Below are 18,057 nucleotides of genomic sequence, written 5' to 3'. Positions count from 1 at the left end.
TAGGACTTTACCTGGTCCTTCAGCACAGTGCAATGCTTGCACAACTTTCCTTGCTTATCTGCTTTTGGTAAGAGGAGATACTTTCTCTACAGAGTTGTCCCCAATGTGTGATTTACCTGGCCACCACCAACCTGCAGTAGATTTTTCCTTTAACTGATCTGCCAGCAGTTCTCTCCTGAGAAGTGTGCCTGTGAGGCCAGCTTGCATCCTTCATAGGCCAACATTTTTTGCCAGCTCTCTGCTTCCCACAACAAAGGTTTTTACTGCAGGTTTTTGAGAATCAATTTGACCTTTCTGTAAGCCAAGGATCCCCTTGAAACTCCCTTATTGTTCTCATTCCGTGCATGAGCATGGTAGGAAATCACTCCTTAAAATTGTGTATTTGGGGGGAATTGGCAAAGTAATATCAGGCATCCAGCATTGAATAACATACACAAATTCAGTAATTAAAGCTTCCTCCTCTCCTCACATGAAGTGTTGTGACCAGGTACAGCATCATTTAAATTCCTATCAAACTGAAGCTGTATCACAGGAAGCCCTGCATTCTGTGGGGTTACTTTGGTATAAACAACCCAAAAACTGAGTTTAGAAGAAAATAATTGTGTTTTTCTGGATACCCTAAGTCTTTGATCACTGCAATCAAATAAGATGGACTGCTTTCATTCATGAAAAAGCAAAGAGCCATTAGATGTAGGGAAAAAAGTTTGAAAAGCCACCTAACTTTAAATTAAAGTCTTTTACTTGCTTTCCAAGACCTTGACTAGGTATTTAAATACTTAAAAGTGCTTAAGCTACAAATCAGACCTAGCTGAAACTCCTGCTGGAGAAAGAAAGGGTCAAGCACATCATACATGCCACAACATCAGGCTTCAAGAGTATGAACTGGAGATGGAATTTCAGCCCGAACACTAAATTTCCTGTCTCCTGTCATTAAAAGCCTGGCCCCCTTGTGTGATTTTAAATGGAATTTTTTGGTATGTGCAGCACATCAAGCTGTGTTTGGGACCAAAGTATTTTTTCCTTTCAACTAATTTGCAAAAATATTTGGTTCCCAGGGAAAATAATATAAACAAAGTAAAGAATATCTACTTTGTCTTAACTTCTGTGAAATAACTTCATTGTCTTAGTCACACTGCTTTCTAATTCTGTTACAAAATAATTCCTGTAGCCTTAAGTTAGAGCATAAGGTTTCAAGTGTGACATTCTCCAAATACCAACACTAACTCCCATTTCTACAAGCTTTTCAAACTCCACTTACTTTGAACAGTCTAATTTATTTACTACATGTATCATGTTTAAGTTTGCACCCACTGAGTCAGTGGATGAGTCAGATTTACTGTTACCTTCAAGCAGCCTAGTTCGTATCTCACATATAAGATACAGTGATGGGTACCAGAGTCTGCAGCTCTTCAGCTGTTGGAATGACTAATCACCTAGGCTCAATACAAGTGCCTTACAGCATTATTTCAACAAAAAGGAGGTGTCTTAAGCTGGTAAAACAGCATGATTGTGCTCACATCTTTCTAACCCTCACTCAGTCTTTACTAGAGTTGATAGTGTAGATTGAACGACTTTAATTCCAGTAATGATGGGATTTTGTTTTGCTCCCTTCTTCATGTACTCTTCCAAAAAAAAAAAAAATAGTTAGGGCAGACATCCCTTCCCTCAAACCAGTACAGCTGGTTCATCTAGCACTCTCCAGTTAATATTGCATCAGGAGGTGTCTTGCTTCCAGAGCTACTCATTCTTTTTTACCAGGTTCAATGGCATGTGAATGAGTCTCTTCAACTCTGAAAGCTGGAAAGTGTCAGGTATATTAAGCCCTTCATATATAGATTTCTCAAGTTGGAGAAATGCTGTACTCCTCTAAAGAGAATAAAACTATGGAGAAAAAGGACACCACTTGGAAGATGAAACAGTATGATGCCTTGTATGTCACAGAGAAAGGATGAGGCAGAGCTGGTCGTCAAGCACCCATCTACTAAGAATTTGCTAAGAATGCATTCAGCCACTTTTTCATAAATTAAGCTGAGAACTCAAGTGAACTGTTACAGAAGAGCTGAAACTGACAGTCCATATACTGTGAAGAGTGCAAAACTAAGACCAGACACGGCTCAAGTGTTGACCAGTATTTTTAAAATTCTATTGCAAACAATCATGGAAGTGTTTGCACTAAAACAAATTAATTAAAAAAAATATAAATGCATTTCAAAATGGTCAGAGGTGTACTAGGAATAATTTTGCCAGCTTAATTGGAACAAGAAGAAGCACAAGGTCTACATGTCAGCCTTGACAAAGCTATTGAAACAGGCATACGCACATACATGTCCCAAATATTCAAGTTTATAGCTATCTCCTTTTTTGATATCAGAATAATTGAAACAAAAGCTAAAAAGGATACTTCAATACAAGAGATCTGAAGCACATCCCAAGACTTGTTGCTTTGAAGATTCAGGATCCATGACATTTCATAAGGATATTGCTAGAGACTTGGTTTGCCATGTTATAAACACATTCATCTTGGAATATAAACAGAAGCTTCCTAATTGTTGGCTCTAAGAAAAGTTCTTTTTACCTCTGTTTCTTTCCAGCAAGGTAGCTGCTGTATGTGACAATGAAGGTGACAGTCTCAGTTCTTCCTAACTTAGCCTTCTGTTCTATGAGCAGTGAAGTATAAAGCACAGGTAACTGACTTGTCTTTCTGTACATGGTCAGTTGTTGGGTTTTTGTAACCCAAAAAGGCTGAGCCAATATTCGTATGCCAGTAAGCAGGCACACAGTAACAGAGATTTTTGCAGCTTGTAGGTTTACCTTAATTCTATTTTCCAAAGTAAAAAGACTCCACAGTTCTGTGTTTTAAAAGTATGATAGAATTAACTAGATACTTCAAAGCATCTATTAGCTTGCAACCTTTTTTTCTGTGGTGAGATAAGAAGAGTGTTTTTGTCAAGAACAGAAACAAATTACTATGCAGATAGCAAACAGTTCTAACAGACACCTCGTGTGATGAATCCATTCTGGTTTGTGCTGGAAAACACAGTTGCAATGACGAAATGGAATAATTTCTCACCTTTTACATTACAGACTAGACTAGTCTTCCTAACACCTGAGTTATATCCTGCTCTATTTTAAACACTACTTCTGTTGCCATGGTCCTTACTCTTCTCCTCAGGCCCTACAGTGAACTTCTCACACTGTTCTCCATCATTAAGGCAGAGCAACTACTGCTGCTTCAAACAAAGTTACCATTACTCTTCTCTAGAGGTCAAATCCCTGGGATCCAGATGAATGGTTTTCTCTTGACCCTGAAGCAAGTAGATGCAAGGCCTGACTCTTAATGACTCCTGTAAGGGAAAAACTAATGAACCCAAACAATCAAATTAACAGAGGAAATAACACAGTTGTGTGCTACCTGGACTTCCAGTCCTACAACAAAAGCAGCAAAAAGAACAAGCAAATAATTGCAATAGGTACTCTAATTTTATACCACACAACCCTTCTTGTCGTCAAAGAATATTTTGCTGCAACTAAATATATTAAATTCCAATATCTAAGTCCATACCAGGAGGGACCCAAGGTAGCCACAATTCAACAAAAGATCCATTACCTTTGGTATACTTTCAGTAAGGCTAAGTTTACACTTCTGGTATTTGGATTTTATACCTGCAAAGGTCTAGACTGCCTTTACACATTACACTTTCCAGCACTGGCAGCAGTACAGCACCACTGAAAGAACTCTTCCTGTTCCTTTTCCCAGGGAAGTATATAAAGTGAAGCTGTAGCTCTACTGAATGCTATGAAAAATATCTGAATCAAGGACAAAAAGAATGAAGCCTACAAGTGGAGATTTAGTACTGTATTAATCCACAGGTCTTGCTTGTCATTGGCTGGGAGATCATAAGGATCAATTTAATCTGCAGAATTTTACACATACCTAGAGTTCTTACCCAGTTTAAACAGCAGTTCTTCTGCACCATCGTAGAGCCAGGAGCCATTTAAAAATGCCAGCTGTTGGCTGCTGAAAGTCATCCTGATATATGTCCTTTGTCATCATAGCATGCTAATGTGTTTTTTTTTTAATTGCTTCAAAGGAAATTCCATCTTTTTTACTCTGTATCATGACTCATTCCCCTAAAGCAAAGACATGTAGAATAAACAGGTATATTCTCAGATCTGCCAATGAAAACGTCCATGAGAAAGTCTGCACCATTGCTCCCTTCATTCCTCCAGAAAGTCAAAAGTTGCCAGTTCAACAAGACCAGAAAGTAAAATGACTTGAGGTATTGCTGGAGACCTCTAAATACACTCAAGGTAGATGCTTTATATATGCAAATGCAAACAAGTTGGACCAGAATTAGGGACCAAATCTGATCAGAAACAGAGGACCAAGACATCTCAAAACATACCCCAGCCCTCTGCTTTCTTGCTCCTCCTGAGTTTTCTTTTTTTAGTACTAGTCAAAAAGACTATAATAAAGTGCCTAAGGAAGAATCCAGTAACCAAGAGTAGCTAATGAAATCCACAAGATATTAAGGTATACAAACTGATCTGGAAGGCTTTAATCAGCAAGGTCTGAGTGTGCACATTAGGTAATACCTAAACCTTCATTCTCACTTGAAGAAAAAGGTTTTCCTAACAATTCTCCAAATAGTTGGAGTTTTTTGCTAGAAGTGGTACTGGCAGTATCCAGCAGATGAGTAACATTTTCTAACAAGATGAAGCTGAGAGTCTCTTCTTTTAATTTTCTACTAGGTGCCACTTTTAACACAACTTTCATCTTCTCTTTGATTATCTCCAACCTCAGGCTAATCAACTTAGCACTGCACCTATTCTCTCTTTCTGAGGAACAGCCATAAGAGCCATCTTATCCAGGAACTAAGCTTGAGCTGGTAAACATAAACTGTGAACAACTCCTTTGCTATATAGAATATTTGCAGAATGACTGATAATAGGAACTACAGTTCTGAAGACATTAAGTTCTCTAGGGTTGACAGGAGAGCCTGCTGTGTTCACCAAAGCAGAGTTAAATATTTGCAGTGCTATGCAAGTAAAACTCAAGTTATTCAAACAATATGAATCACACTGGTGGAATAGCAGCAAGGATTAGCAAGTGTTAGAGGAGATGGGGGGAGGAGGGAGCAGGAAGAAATGCTGTTCCAGGGCTTTTTAAAACTCTCCCAAGTGTGCAGTTACCATCTGGAAGGCAATATATGCCCACAATTTTTACTGTAGAGTGAAGATTCAGAAGATGAGACCTAAGTGATGTCTGTCTGGTTTTGTCCATTCAAGAGTCAAAGGGTCTCCACAGAAAGGTACCTAAGAACTGAGGTGATGAAAACAAGAAAGAAGCAAAATTAAATCTTTTCAAAGACAGATTCTGCTTGTGAAAGCTGATATCAGAAGAGCATTCTCACTTGAAGAATTAACATTTAATGTCTTGTAAAAGGATAATTCAGCACAATCATAACAATCCTGAGAATTCTAAGCTTTTGCAGTTTTTTTTAGATTCCCACTCTGTGCAATTTCTGAAAATAAAACACAAAAACCCAAAACAAATCTAAAAAAGGAAGGTTCCCAAAGGACTGGAACTCCACTAATTGCATTTATAGTTTACTTAAATTATTGCTGGTGGGAGGAAACACTGGGAAGAAAAAAATTCAATTACAACAAAGGAACTTATTAGGAAGAAAAAAACCTCTCTCCTCAAAAGCCACAGGCTCTTTCATTAAGATGAGCTTTAGGGGATACACTGCAACAAAGAAAAAAAGAAAAAGGGAAAAGGGAAAAAAAAAAGGTCTTTTCCAAACCACTACATAACAGCATTCTTGTCTGAAAATAATGGATTACAGTTGATGATAAAACCATCAGTGGCAAATTCAATAAGCTATTTTACTGTGCAACACATCAAAATTTTCCAACAGCAATTATCTTGCCCAAGCTAAAAATTAACATGTCTGGAAGGATGTCTGTAGTAAATTTTTTTCTGGGGGTTATGACACAGCTATATATATATAAAAAAAAACAAACAAAAAAAACTGAAAATGTGCACAATTTCAAAGAATTCTGTGGATTCCCTTCAAGTTAAAGGAGCAGTCAACGTTTTTACAGCGCTTTTTGCCACACACATCTGCATTAAGCTCTGTTGTCCACACTAACACTGCCAGCTGGTATTACTGCAGACACTGCTATGCTTAGACTTCAAGGCACTTTCATGCACCCCTGCATGTAGCACCTGTAAGGTGCAGTATGTGAGGCAGCTGATAAGGAGAATTCACAAATGGGATGCACTGGAAGAGCCAGGTGCATGGAAAGGTTGGCTTGCTCATTACAGTTATTTCACCATTGTTCCAACGTCATGTATACAGCAGCTTAAAATAAAGATTGCCCAGATACATTCTTAGACCCATGAGACATCCGTACCACACCAGGATCTTGGGATGGAATCAGAAGGACTGACTAGGTAATGACCAGCAGAAGAAAGACCAAAGGATTGCAGAAGAGACATGGAAGGCAGGCAGCAGATCAAGCATCTGGCTCAAACAATATTCTCCACTCCACATCACAGGTTGTGTGTTCCTATTACGCTTCTCACAGGGTTCTCACAGAGAAGAAAGTTCACATGGAAGTACTATAATCGGAGACACTGAAGAAATCCTCATGGAAAGACAGAGGCCAAGACTTTGAAAACAGGAGTCTAACTCCAGGCACACAGGCTGTAATTATGCACACAAGTGCTAGATCAGAAGTGATGAGCAACCAGTTATTTCAGTAAGAACTTTTGGATGTGTAAACTTTTGAATACTAGTCTTTTTCCTAAATGTCTGTGTATGAGCTTAAGAACTTGTGCTTAAACCCCCTCTTTCTGCCCTTCTTTCTGCGTTGGCTACACAGGCTATATGTTGGATTTAATTCCTTTTTCCTCCCTCTCATGGGAGGATGATTTTTTCATCACTTCAGAGCCTTAATAGTGGTGCACAGAGAAACATTTTAATGTATTATTTTAATTGAGACAGGTGCATCTAAATGCAGTGTATTCTGATGAAGGATTACTGAATATCTTGCTGGTGGGTAACATCTTTCTCCTCCTTAGAATGTCTCAAGGACAGAAGAAAGTAAGATAAGAGGCAGATAAACGTTGAACTGCAAACAGCAAGACCCATTGTGTCATTCTTTCTTTTCCTTCCCTGTATGTGTGGCACACAAATGCAGGTGGGGTGGGTGTGTGTGTGTTTTGGGGAGGGATTTTTAGTATCAGTGTTTTGACACTCATTGTGAGCCTACTGGACCATTCATCAGTCTCAAAAGAAAAAAGAAAAGGAAAAACATTTTCGATCTGCAATCTCTGCAATTCTTTTATTGATGCTCTCTGGTATCATGGAGATATGTCTAGGTTAGAGATGCTGTCCAAATAGATACTTTTTGTCTGTTTTTTTTTTTTAAACACATTTTGCAGTAAATTCAGTTTATTTGTAGTGTTCTCTCCCCACCCCCTTCACCCTGGACCCCAGGAAACATACTCTTGAATTAACAAGTGCTTTGTAATTTCACTTCCTCAGTTCACTTATCAGACATCCAAACCATTCAGAAACTGAGCTGGGCAAGAAAATGTTTTTAATGTTTGGTCTCACGCATCAGTGTTAATAGGGGATCTTGATGCATTCTATAATTGCTAATAATGTTTTTGAGCACCCTCAAATATAAATGGACATTGAAGCACAGCTGGAATGTTGAGGCTTGGAAAAGCACTTTGAAACAGCTCAAACCCAGTGTTATTTGTGAAGAATGTCAACGAAGTTTGTACTATGAGAGATATTTGTGTGCTGTTAACTTTAGCACTCAGTAGATCCTTGTAGGTATTTTATAAACTTCAAAAAATGAAGCAAATGGGTTATTTATCTGGAATCTCACAGGCATATAATCTGTGGGCTGCTACTGCTGAGGTCTTTGTGGGGAAGGTGAGAAAGACCTTATTTAAATAAGAGGCGCCTTGTCATGGGCTACAGCTTGCTTCTAGGCAGAACTGAGTGTATAGCATGTTCAAAGTGCTGTCATTATGGATAGAGCCTTCTGCTCTTAACAGAAGTGTTATTGCAGAGATGCTGTTTCCCTTGCCTGTGTCAGCAACTAGGTACTTAATCTTCTGTGTCTGTGTGATAATTTATGCCACTGCTAGCTTGCTGTATCCCAGATTCTTATCTGCACAGGCTCTATTTAGAATCCAAATAATTGTGACTTCGGATTATAAATGCATTTTTTGGTTAGGCCTTCTTTGCTTTCTGTTTTTTCCACTAATATAATTACAGGAAAAGTGGTTATCAAGGTCAGTTTGTATAGATATACTGGGAGTGTTTTCCGCTTCCAACAAAGTAAGCTTATTTCCTGAAGTACGTATGGGTTGCAATAGTGCATTGTTGCTATGTGCCTGCAGTTGAAGCCTGACTTACAGGAATCTGTTTCCAGCAGCAGGCAACCAAGTGAACATTAGATTTTGATGGATGGAATGATAGGAAAGGGATAAATTCAGCATGCTGACCATAAGAGTTGTTGGATTTAGAGAATTAAAGGAAGACAAATCTTGACATGTTCTTTTCCATGCCCACACTTAAATGTTTGGAATGCAGCAAATGGTTTTCATTAGAGCTCCTTCCTGAGTTGGTGCATGTTGGTTCTTGCTTGCCCTTATAAAATAAGTCATGCCTGTACATGCCCTTTTAGAAGGAGGAGCCAGTGAATCAGTCAATGCCACAACTGACACTGAAGAAGAAACAGAGGTAGATCTATTGTGTTTCTTGGCTTTTGATTTTGAGCTCTCATAAGTAACTGGGCTATGGCCCTTCCATGAGAAAGCTTGCCTTCTCCTCTATGAATAGCTGACACTTTGTAAAGCAAGGGGATATTAATCCTGCAATGGTTAATACTTTTTAATAAAAAGCAATTAAAATACGAAAAAAATGAATTGTTTGTATTGGTTGAAAAACAGAAAAGAAATTGACTTTAGGTTACAGACTTTTTTTCCTTCAGTTTTCAGAAGCTGAGGAGCAGAAGAGAAAAGGGGCTTTTAGGAGGGAAGACTTCTGGCTTTTCTTCTGTCCTTTCAGTCAGGTTGTTGCTCCTTGCCACTTGAGTCCTTCTGGTTTCTCATCAAAAAAGTTTGAGCTATTCTGAAATGTGCTTGCTTCACCTGCATTTCCTGACTCTTTCAGTACTTGTGGTTTGCTCCCTGGCAGCATTAATTCACCTACTCTCCAAAAATGTACCCTTACAACCCAAATTAAATACTCAATTTGTTCTCTTATAATGTTTGTTCGGTGCAATCAATGTGTTAGATAGTTAATGGAAGTGGAAGGTTACTGCTCAGAGGTACTTGGTTGAGGTGGTTTTGTAAGATTTTAAACTTTTTTGTTTGTTTGTTGGTTGTTTTTTTTTTTCTATAATGGAGGTCGATGAACTTCAAAAACAATTCAAATTCAGTTTGACCTGGTAGTCAGTCTCAGTGCATCAACTTGTAGTATCTCATATTGTAGTTTTGAACATACTGATACTATCTGTTTTTGCCAGTTCTGCACAGATCAATCTAATGAAAACAGTTGGGGGAAATGAGGAAACTTCTAGTCCTCCCACTGTAGCTAATTATGCCAGTTGTGGCAGAAGGGTACATTAGCTTCTTGTCTTGCAGCCAGAAACCTTCAAAGTAGTCATGCAGAGTGCTGAGTGTGACAGATGACTGTTAAACATATGAGAACCAAAGACTGGCTTGTGCCTTCCTTGAAAAGGGTCGTTTAAATTTTTGGTTTTTTCACTTCTGCAGAAAGCTGAGTGAGTGAAAATACCTCAAGTTTCTTTTATTAGGTTTGAAAGTTAGAAGTTATACAAATATTAGAATTAGAAATTAGAAATTATTAGCATTAGAAATTATACAAATATGCAAGCTCTGTCTCTTTTGACACTGCTGCAATGTATTTGGCTGATGTCTGCAATGTTATTATTTTGCTCTCCAGGTGTCCCTTTAGAATCCAAGTCCATAGCCTGGCTTTTGCTCTGACATCTTTCTTACTTCTCCACACTGAAGGTGCTACAGCTGCAATTGTAGTCTCTCCTTCCTCCTGCTTCTCTGCCTGCTTTCATCATTGGTCTTGTCCAGTATGTTAATTCATTACTAGCTCAGTGTTTGGTTTGAAATGTTCTGGGTCCTCAGAGCTCTTACTCTTTATTTACCTCATTTGGTCTGTTATCTTACATGCTCTCTTTACACCTACTTTCTTAACCACTTAGCGTGTTGCTTTGGCAACATTGGGGCTACCATATAGGGGTGTCTTGTGGTTATTTGTGCTTTTTAAAATAGCAAGCAGTGACATTTAAAGATGGGTAAATAGCAGGCCAACTTTATTTCTGGCTTTCCTGTGCAGTCTATGGTGGATTATTTATATAGCCCTACATAGCAAACCAGCACAGGTTTTCAAAATAGCTTTGAAAAATCTTTGTGATTCCCTTCAGTCTTCACCCTGAAACTTGACAATATTTGGAGTCGTTTTTAAGCAGTAACTACTGGAATCATAAATATGATAAACCTTTTCTTTAAAAGCTTCCAGCTCTCATATTAGTATGTTTAAACATTTGGGTTGATTTGCTTTTTGGGGTTTTTTAATTTTGAAGGATAAAATATAAGTTCAGTTTAGCCTCCTGAAATGAAGCACTATATGCTATCCCTTAAATCAAATGCCTGAGTCTGATAATGTGACTCCAAGTGTCTTGCAAGAAAGCAGTCTTGTTATGCTCTTCTTGGGTTAAAGTAGCATGTTTCCCTCTGCCCTGACTGTTGTGTGGGAGGGAGGTATTATACTGCTGCTTTTGCATTTTGTAGCATTAGGCTATAACATCAGAAGCTTCTTCAAGGCACTTTGATCCAGAAAGCACCTATGCTTGAATGAGCTTCTGTGTAACTTCTCCTTCAAAGAAGCTGCTGCCCTCTTTCTTGGGAGGCACATGAGCAATATGGGTTTACTGAACTTCTATCAACAAAAGTGTGAGTTCTTGCCATGGATATTTTTTTTTTTTAGGAAAGAATAATTTTGTTAGCTAAACTGTTCTTTTAAACCAGTACTCAGTTTGTGGTGTTGAATTGCAGTAAATGCAAAAATAAACAACCTAGAGCAGTTGCTTTCTGACTCTGGCAACCAGGTAAACTGAATGAGTGTTGTGTTACATGGCAAAAAGCTAACAGCAGGAATAATGGGTAGCTGTTTCACTGCAACCTGATGATACAGAGCTTGAAAAGGTCTGAACACTGCTCCATTTAGCTGTGAGGTCTCTGTATGAAATGCAATGTCCTTCGCTTTCATTGTCACAGCCTGATCAGATCTCTGCTCCAGTTGCTTGCACACTTATGCAATGTTGTTGTTGTAGTAGAATAATGCTTTGAGATGATGTGTGCACTGTAGCCTTACTGTACCAGCGCTGAAATGTTTCAGGGACAAAACAAAATCCAGTATTCTCTTTGGGAGAGGTGCATTTACTAACCTTTAGGATACTCTTACCACACAGAGCAGGTTTGTGCTGGTAAGAGATTAAAAACAAGTAGTATTTTTCTTTCAGTTGTACTGGCAATTAGGAAATAATGTACATGATTTTTTGTCTCTTCTGAAAAAGGTATGGTTGAAGAGCTCTGAAAAAAATAGGCCATCAGGCTGGCTGTTTGCATTACCAGCCTGAATGACCAGAAGAATTGGATTACTTACGTGGCACTGAGGGAGCGAGCACTGAACTCTGTGTGCTGCTTTCCTAAGGGACAGTTAAGGACTCTGTGTGTAAATATTACCTGCTGGCCAGCTAAGATCTGAGATGAACTAGAATCTTAAAGATATCTATAAGAAAATCTTGGTTCAGTTATTCACCAGGGCCACAAAAATGATCTGAGGGCTGGAGCACCTCTCCTACAAAGACAGGCTGAGAGAGCTGGGGTTGTTTAACCTGGAGAAGAGAAGGCTCTGGAAAGATCTTATGGCAGTCTTTCAACACCAGAAGGGGGCCTACAGGAAAGCTGGGGAGGGACTACTTACAAGGTCATGTAGCACTAGGATGAGGGTCAATGCTTTTGAACTAGAGAAGGGTAGATTTAGATTGGACATGGGAAGAAGGTCTTTACTATGAGGGTGTTCCACCCGCAACCTGGGAGCAAGTTGCCCAGAGAGGTAGTGGAGGGTCCATCGTGGAAGACATTCAAGATCAGGCTTGAGCAACATGATGCAGTTAAAGAATTCCCTGCTTACTGCAAGAAGGTTGGACTAGATGACCTTTAAAGGTCCCTTCCAGCCCAATGCATTCTATGATTCCATGACTGATGATCAGCCTGCTGTGCTTCATAGAAGTACACTAGAAATTAGAGTCAGAACTTACACCTCTAGTGAATGATGTCTGAGCACTTGACAGGTTGCAGTTTTGGACAGGAGGCCTAGGGGGTTTTACATATGTGCTATAGTCAGGTTTATTCTTGCTTTTGCAGCTCAGGTGTGCTGTGTCCTTTGTGTGTGTCAGTTTTCACCCAGCCCGTGCTACAGTCCAGTTCTTGCAGTGCAAGCCAATTTGATTAGAAGGATGCTGGTGGAATAGATGCATAGATATAGATATATTAGATGCACTTAACTACTATGGCAGCAATGGATCAAATCAGTAGGCTGCTTTACTGAAACGGAAAGCACAAACATGCTTAAAATAGTAGCTAGCTATTGTCACATTTCACTAGGTATGTCAATACTCTTATGGGTTCCTTGTTTTGTTTTATTAGCATTTCTAGGGCAATTACTGTCATGTTATGGCACAGTTTAACCCTAATCAGATTGAAAAGCCTACAGGGATTCCCTTCCCCCTCGTATTCTCTCGACAATGAACTCAGGTATGGTAGTGCTATATGGACATTATATTGCCCAATCAGAAAGGTGAAATGGTTCATAAGTATCACTTTTTGTCTGGGTTGTTGAACTAGGTGCTTTAGTGCCTTCTGTTCTAGGTTGGTCAATACTGTTCTGATTTGAACATAACTGGATGAGAAGTGCTGCTTGCACTCTTCCAAGGAGGCTTGGGGATATAGGTGAAGTTAATGTAGAAATCTTGTTCAGCACTTTTTCCATCAGCCAGCTGGCAACTTGTGATTAAAAAAAAAAATAGAATGATATTGGACAATGTTGTTTTGTGGTTTGTTTGGGATTTTTTTATTGAGTGCTTTCTAAGGTCATCTAGCTCCCTTGGGAGTTCAAATAAAAGCAATGAGAGAGAAAGATCAAAGTTGGACAAGCTCAAAGCAGCATTGTTTCCAACATTGTCAGGTTGGCTGCAGCTCTGTCTAGTTGAGTCTTGAAAATCTCCAAGGTTGGGAGATGGCGTAGCCTCTGAGTGACCTATTCCAGAGCTGCTTCGCTCTCCTGATACACAAACTCCTAGCATAAGGGACAGGTTGTTTGAGATCTCTGGCTTGCTTCAGCCTGCAATTACGAGTTTCCAGTGTAGTCATCTGATCAACTCCCTTCCCTGCCAGCTGCAGTGCCTGGGTTGTAGCAGTCCTAAACATTTGATTTTTATTGCTGGTGTGTTAAGTCTTGTTTGCCTTGATTTTGGAGAGGGGCCAGCAGGCATTTTATTTTGCAAAATGATATGCACTAAGCACAAATTTCCAAGTAATTAAATTATCTTGACTTCAGCACAAAAGAGAATAGTTTGATAGAAAATTATACTACTTAAGAACAGGATAGCACGTTTTAAAATGTCAGTCAGATTAGTCTCTAGGGTCCAAGAGCTTTCCTTGCCTAATTGTAGAATGCAGTTGCTTTTTGCCTGTTTGGTCTACAAAGAGTCAATACAAGGAAGCATTCTGTTTTTCTGTATCTTGTTTTGTAATTATTTCTCATATATCATTGCCCTCTTTCTTCTTCAAAAGATATAAAATAGCATCTTGAGGTAGTCATAAGAACATGAATTGCTAAATACTGGAGCATTTCCTAGACCCTGGCATCTTTTTGTGGGATTATCTGCTTTGACAGGAGAAGTTAGTTGATACCAGCTCTAAAATGTGGCCCAGACTGGAGCTAATTGTCAATCATTCTTTGAAAAACCTTGAGTGCAATGAAATAATTCTTGTACTTACCCTTTGCCTTGATTGTTACTCAAGGACAAGAGGTGGATGCATACCACTGATCAGAGCAGTGTTTCAGACTTTAAAGGAGAAAAGCAAATGCTGAGGGTAAGGATGCTTTGTGCCCTGTGTGTCCACATGTGGCATGTGTACTTCCCAACTTGTCCAGCAGCTGACAGAGCTGCTGCCAGAGAGAGCAGGGAGAGAGAGGGGTCAAGTCCTGGACTGCCAGTGAAATGTGCTGCTGTCTGTGAGCTGGGATGAACCTGGTTCCCAAGGGATGCACAGTGGAGCTCAGGAGAGCAGTGGAGCCCGGTGCCATTTTGTGAGGTCCCCTCCTGGTAAGCTCTGTGGCAGTTAAAATCAGTTTGTGCATCATTTGCCTTAACTTGTGAAACTTGTGTTTGTGATGAAAAAGGCTTTCAAAATTAACTGGTGAGCTGAGAAGATGAGGCCTGACTGTAAGGAAGAAGCTGCTTTTTGCAGGCTGTCCAGGAAGTCAGCCATGACTCCTGGACTTGCTAGTAGAATCTGGTTTGTGTGGGTGTAGTTCAAGGTGATCAGCTACATCCATGCTGCGTGGTGTGTGGGTCACGTTTGCCTTGTGCCTCAGGCTCCGAGACACACACAAGCCTGGCTAAATACAAGCAAGTACAAAGCTTCTGAAATGGCAAGATCTGCAGCTATGATTTTTCTGTTTTAATGCACTGATGGTGGCATGTTTTTGTCTCAGTGAATGACACAGAAAATGCAAAGCCTCTTGAGATGGAGTCAGAGAACTGCCTGGCACAAGGGAGCAAAGTTGGTGCAGCCTGCTGCACTGTTAGATCCTTGGAGCAAGCTTTGGAGCAAATCATCCTGTCTGCGTTGCATGGATTTTCTTGAGAGAAGTCAGTGCATTGCTGCCAGCTTTTCCTTCCAGAGTGAGCTAGTCCTTCTGTTATTAGTGAGGAGACTGGGGCTGGGGCTGCAACAAGAAGCTACTCAACCATGGCGTAGTTGCTGTTGCATTACAAAGGGTCTCCATAGGAGTGGAGTTGCTGTGTCATAACCCTGCTGGGTTATGTGACTTGGCATCGTTGGGGTGCTGCTTTGTCTCTCTTATAGCACTTACCTTATACTTTAATGTAGGTTCCTTTTAATGAGGACTACCATTTGATGAGGTTGAAGTAGTATTGAACACAGTGAGAATCAGATTGCACTTGCAGATAGAGCAGTAAAAAAATATAACTTACAACACCATGTTGTAATATTTTCCTTTGATGTTGCTTCAGTTTAGGGAATTGATATCTGGGATCTTGATCAGGCTCCATGACCTACACTGGAGTAGTTAACCCTCTCTTTGTTGACATACTCTGTATGAGAACCAGCTCTTCATCCTTTTTGCCCTTATTTTCTTCACACTGAAACGAGAGAGTGATACTACATTGGAGGTGTTTCTGAAGGGTCTGTTCAAATACCATAAAGTTAATGCAGTGGTGGCTGTTGCATGCATCCTTAAATGTCTTTAACCTAAATGCATTGGTACAGGTGGTAAGGGGAGACATTTTCAGCCTCTCTTGATCTGCAAAATTTGTGCCTGCCAGCCCTTAAGGAAAAAAAAAAAAAACCACAACAAAAAAAGTAATGTGTAGCTGAGTTGAGGACATTTGTGTAATGTAAAATACATCATTCCTGGGAATATATGAAATGAAATAATTAATTACAATTGTTGCTTTGTCTTTTCAGTACATCAACTGTGGTAACCTGGAACAGCTGTTAGACAGTAACCAGCATCTTCCCTGGACAGTGAGGGTGAAACTGGCATATGACATTGCTATGGGGATCCGCTATCTTCACTATAAAGGCATTTTCCACCGAGATCTTACATCCAAGGTACCTTTTATAACATTAAGTGCACTTTAAAATGAAGATACTATAATTGGATGCTTGGTTCTTTTTCCTCCTTCCATCAGAGAACTGCTATTGTATAAGGTTTGATCCAAGACATTTTGAGAAAGAAATTGAAATACAGTTCATAGGATTAAAACTTCCCTCAAAAATAACCATCCTGAAGGAAGGTCATTCCTTCAATGTGTTCAGATTAGGATTTCTCAGAAAGCATCTGCAGAAGGTTTTTTAATTCTGCATTACAGTTCAGTAAAACATTTAAATCCCTAGATAATTAAGCATAATAATCTAACATTTGGAGCAGGTCAATGGTATAAAGAACCCAAACTGAGGAGATTATTACAAATACACTTTAAAATCTCGTTGTTTTTCTTTCCCCATGCATTTCACAAATCTTGACTAAGAAGAGTGACCTTTAATTACTAATTCATCATTAAGTGTTGTCCTCAATCCTGGTTTATATTTCTTCCATTTCTAAAGTCAGTAAGATAAAGCAGTTCGCCTGAAATTCTCAAATGTCAAGATTTCCTCCAGAATGGCAGAGTTTTCAATGCACTTAGACTTGTGGTTTGTTTTGTGGTTTTTTTGTTTGTTTGTTTGGAGTTTTTTTGTTTCATTTTGGGTTGTTTGGTTTTGGGTTTTTTTGGTAACTGCTTTGGTGACAACTTGTATGAATTTAGTTGGCTGACGTAGCTAGCTAATTCAAGCTCAGCTAGAAATACTGATGTAGGAGCATTAAGCTCTGTGAACAAATTGCCTAGGTATTCACACTGGCTCTTGCCCTCTGTTTTAGCCTGTACTGAGGGCTTTGCTGTCCTGTCTGTCCTGTTGTCTAGAGCTAATGAGCTAGTTTAATAGCAGTGGGGGTTTGCAGCATGGAAGTACTCCAAAACTGTTCTTGGGAAGACTTCATCATGTCACTTCAATCAAAAGCATCCAGGAGAATGTTATCTCAGCCTAAAAGGATTTTTTTTTTTAATTAGAGCTTTTAAAAACAGAACTGCAGCACAGGCTGTTTGTTTGCAAATGTGAGTGCCTACTAGCCCTCCATTCAGTATTAGCTCTTTTAAAGCTACCTCAGTGCCATGTTAGACTGATAAAGAATGTGTGTTTAGCCAAGGGAGGAAAAATAGTTCAACAGGTAGGTGAGAGAAGTATTTCAGTGAAGTCATGGAATACTTTCTTGGGTGTCCCTTTAAGTGAAAGGTGCTGAATTCTGTAAGGAAGAATATAAAATTTATGTAAAATGCCCTGACTCAAAGTCACTTTGACCATGATGCACTCAGCTCCATTTCAGTCACCTTGGAGTACATGGATAAGAGATACATAAAAGTAACTTAAAAGATAACTTGGTGTCCTCCTCTCTTTGCAGTTCAGGATGTATTTTAGTACATTTAAGAGTGGTAGAGTTACTGCAAGGACTCAAACTGAGGAGAACTCTGCCTGCAGCATTTATTGTAACACACGCTGTTATGGCTAGTCATATGAAAATCCATTTCCTGAGACCTCTGTGCATGCCTTTGTTCAAAGCTTTGCATACTTGTGTGTCACTGTCCCCTGCCCTACCAATGCTTCAGTGTTACCTACTGCTGAATGTTGTTTAGAAAATGCTGGGAGGAGTCCATAACTTTACTGCAGCAACAAACTCATGGGTGACCACAGGAAGTAGTAAGGGTTATTTAAAAACAAACAGTGAACCAAATCCTAAGAACTTGCTAGCAGTTATGCTGTGTTTGGATGGTTCTTAGCACTAAAGGTATAGTATCTGTGTGGTTCACATTGGAAGCTGTCAAGGTAAAAGTTTAAGTCAGCAACTGTATTCTGTATTTTCCAGTTTCTTGGGGACATTGGGTTGGTGGCTTTTTTGCTTGTTTGTTTTTAAATTAATTTGTTTAACTTTTTGCTTGTTTGAGAAGGGGAGTAAGTGAAACACTAGGCCTTAAATGCCCAGGTACTTTTGAATTTTATTAGTTTATTATTGTATTGATGAAATAGGCTTTAAAATTAAATCTCTTGGGGAAAATGTCTCTCCTTTTGGGCAAATG

At 39.4% G+C, this 18,057-nt stretch overlaps 1 protein-coding gene across 1 annotated transcript in view; it reads left to right on the top strand.

The window, feature by feature from the left end:
* Positions 1-18,057, top strand: part of TESK2 (testis associated actin remodelling kinase 2) — a 69,501-nt gene that overhangs the window by 32,368 nt on the left and 19,076 nt on the right. Inside the window, exon 4 of the mRNA XM_054384364.1 lies at positions 15,851-15,997. Coding sequence (XP_054240339.1) covers positions 15,851-15,997 — 147 coding nt within the window. The remainder of the gene's footprint in view (positions 1-15,850; positions 15,998-18,057) is intronic.

The sequence above is a fragment of the Indicator indicator genome, chromosome 10 (assembly GCF_027791375.1).
Source record: "Indicator indicator isolate 239-I01 chromosome 10, UM_Iind_1.1, whole genome shotgun sequence".
In the NCBI taxonomy this organism is placed as follows: domain Eukaryota; kingdom Metazoa; phylum Chordata; class Aves; order Piciformes; family Indicatoridae; genus Indicator; species Indicator indicator.
This window is presented reverse-complemented; position numbering and strand designations above follow the sequence as displayed.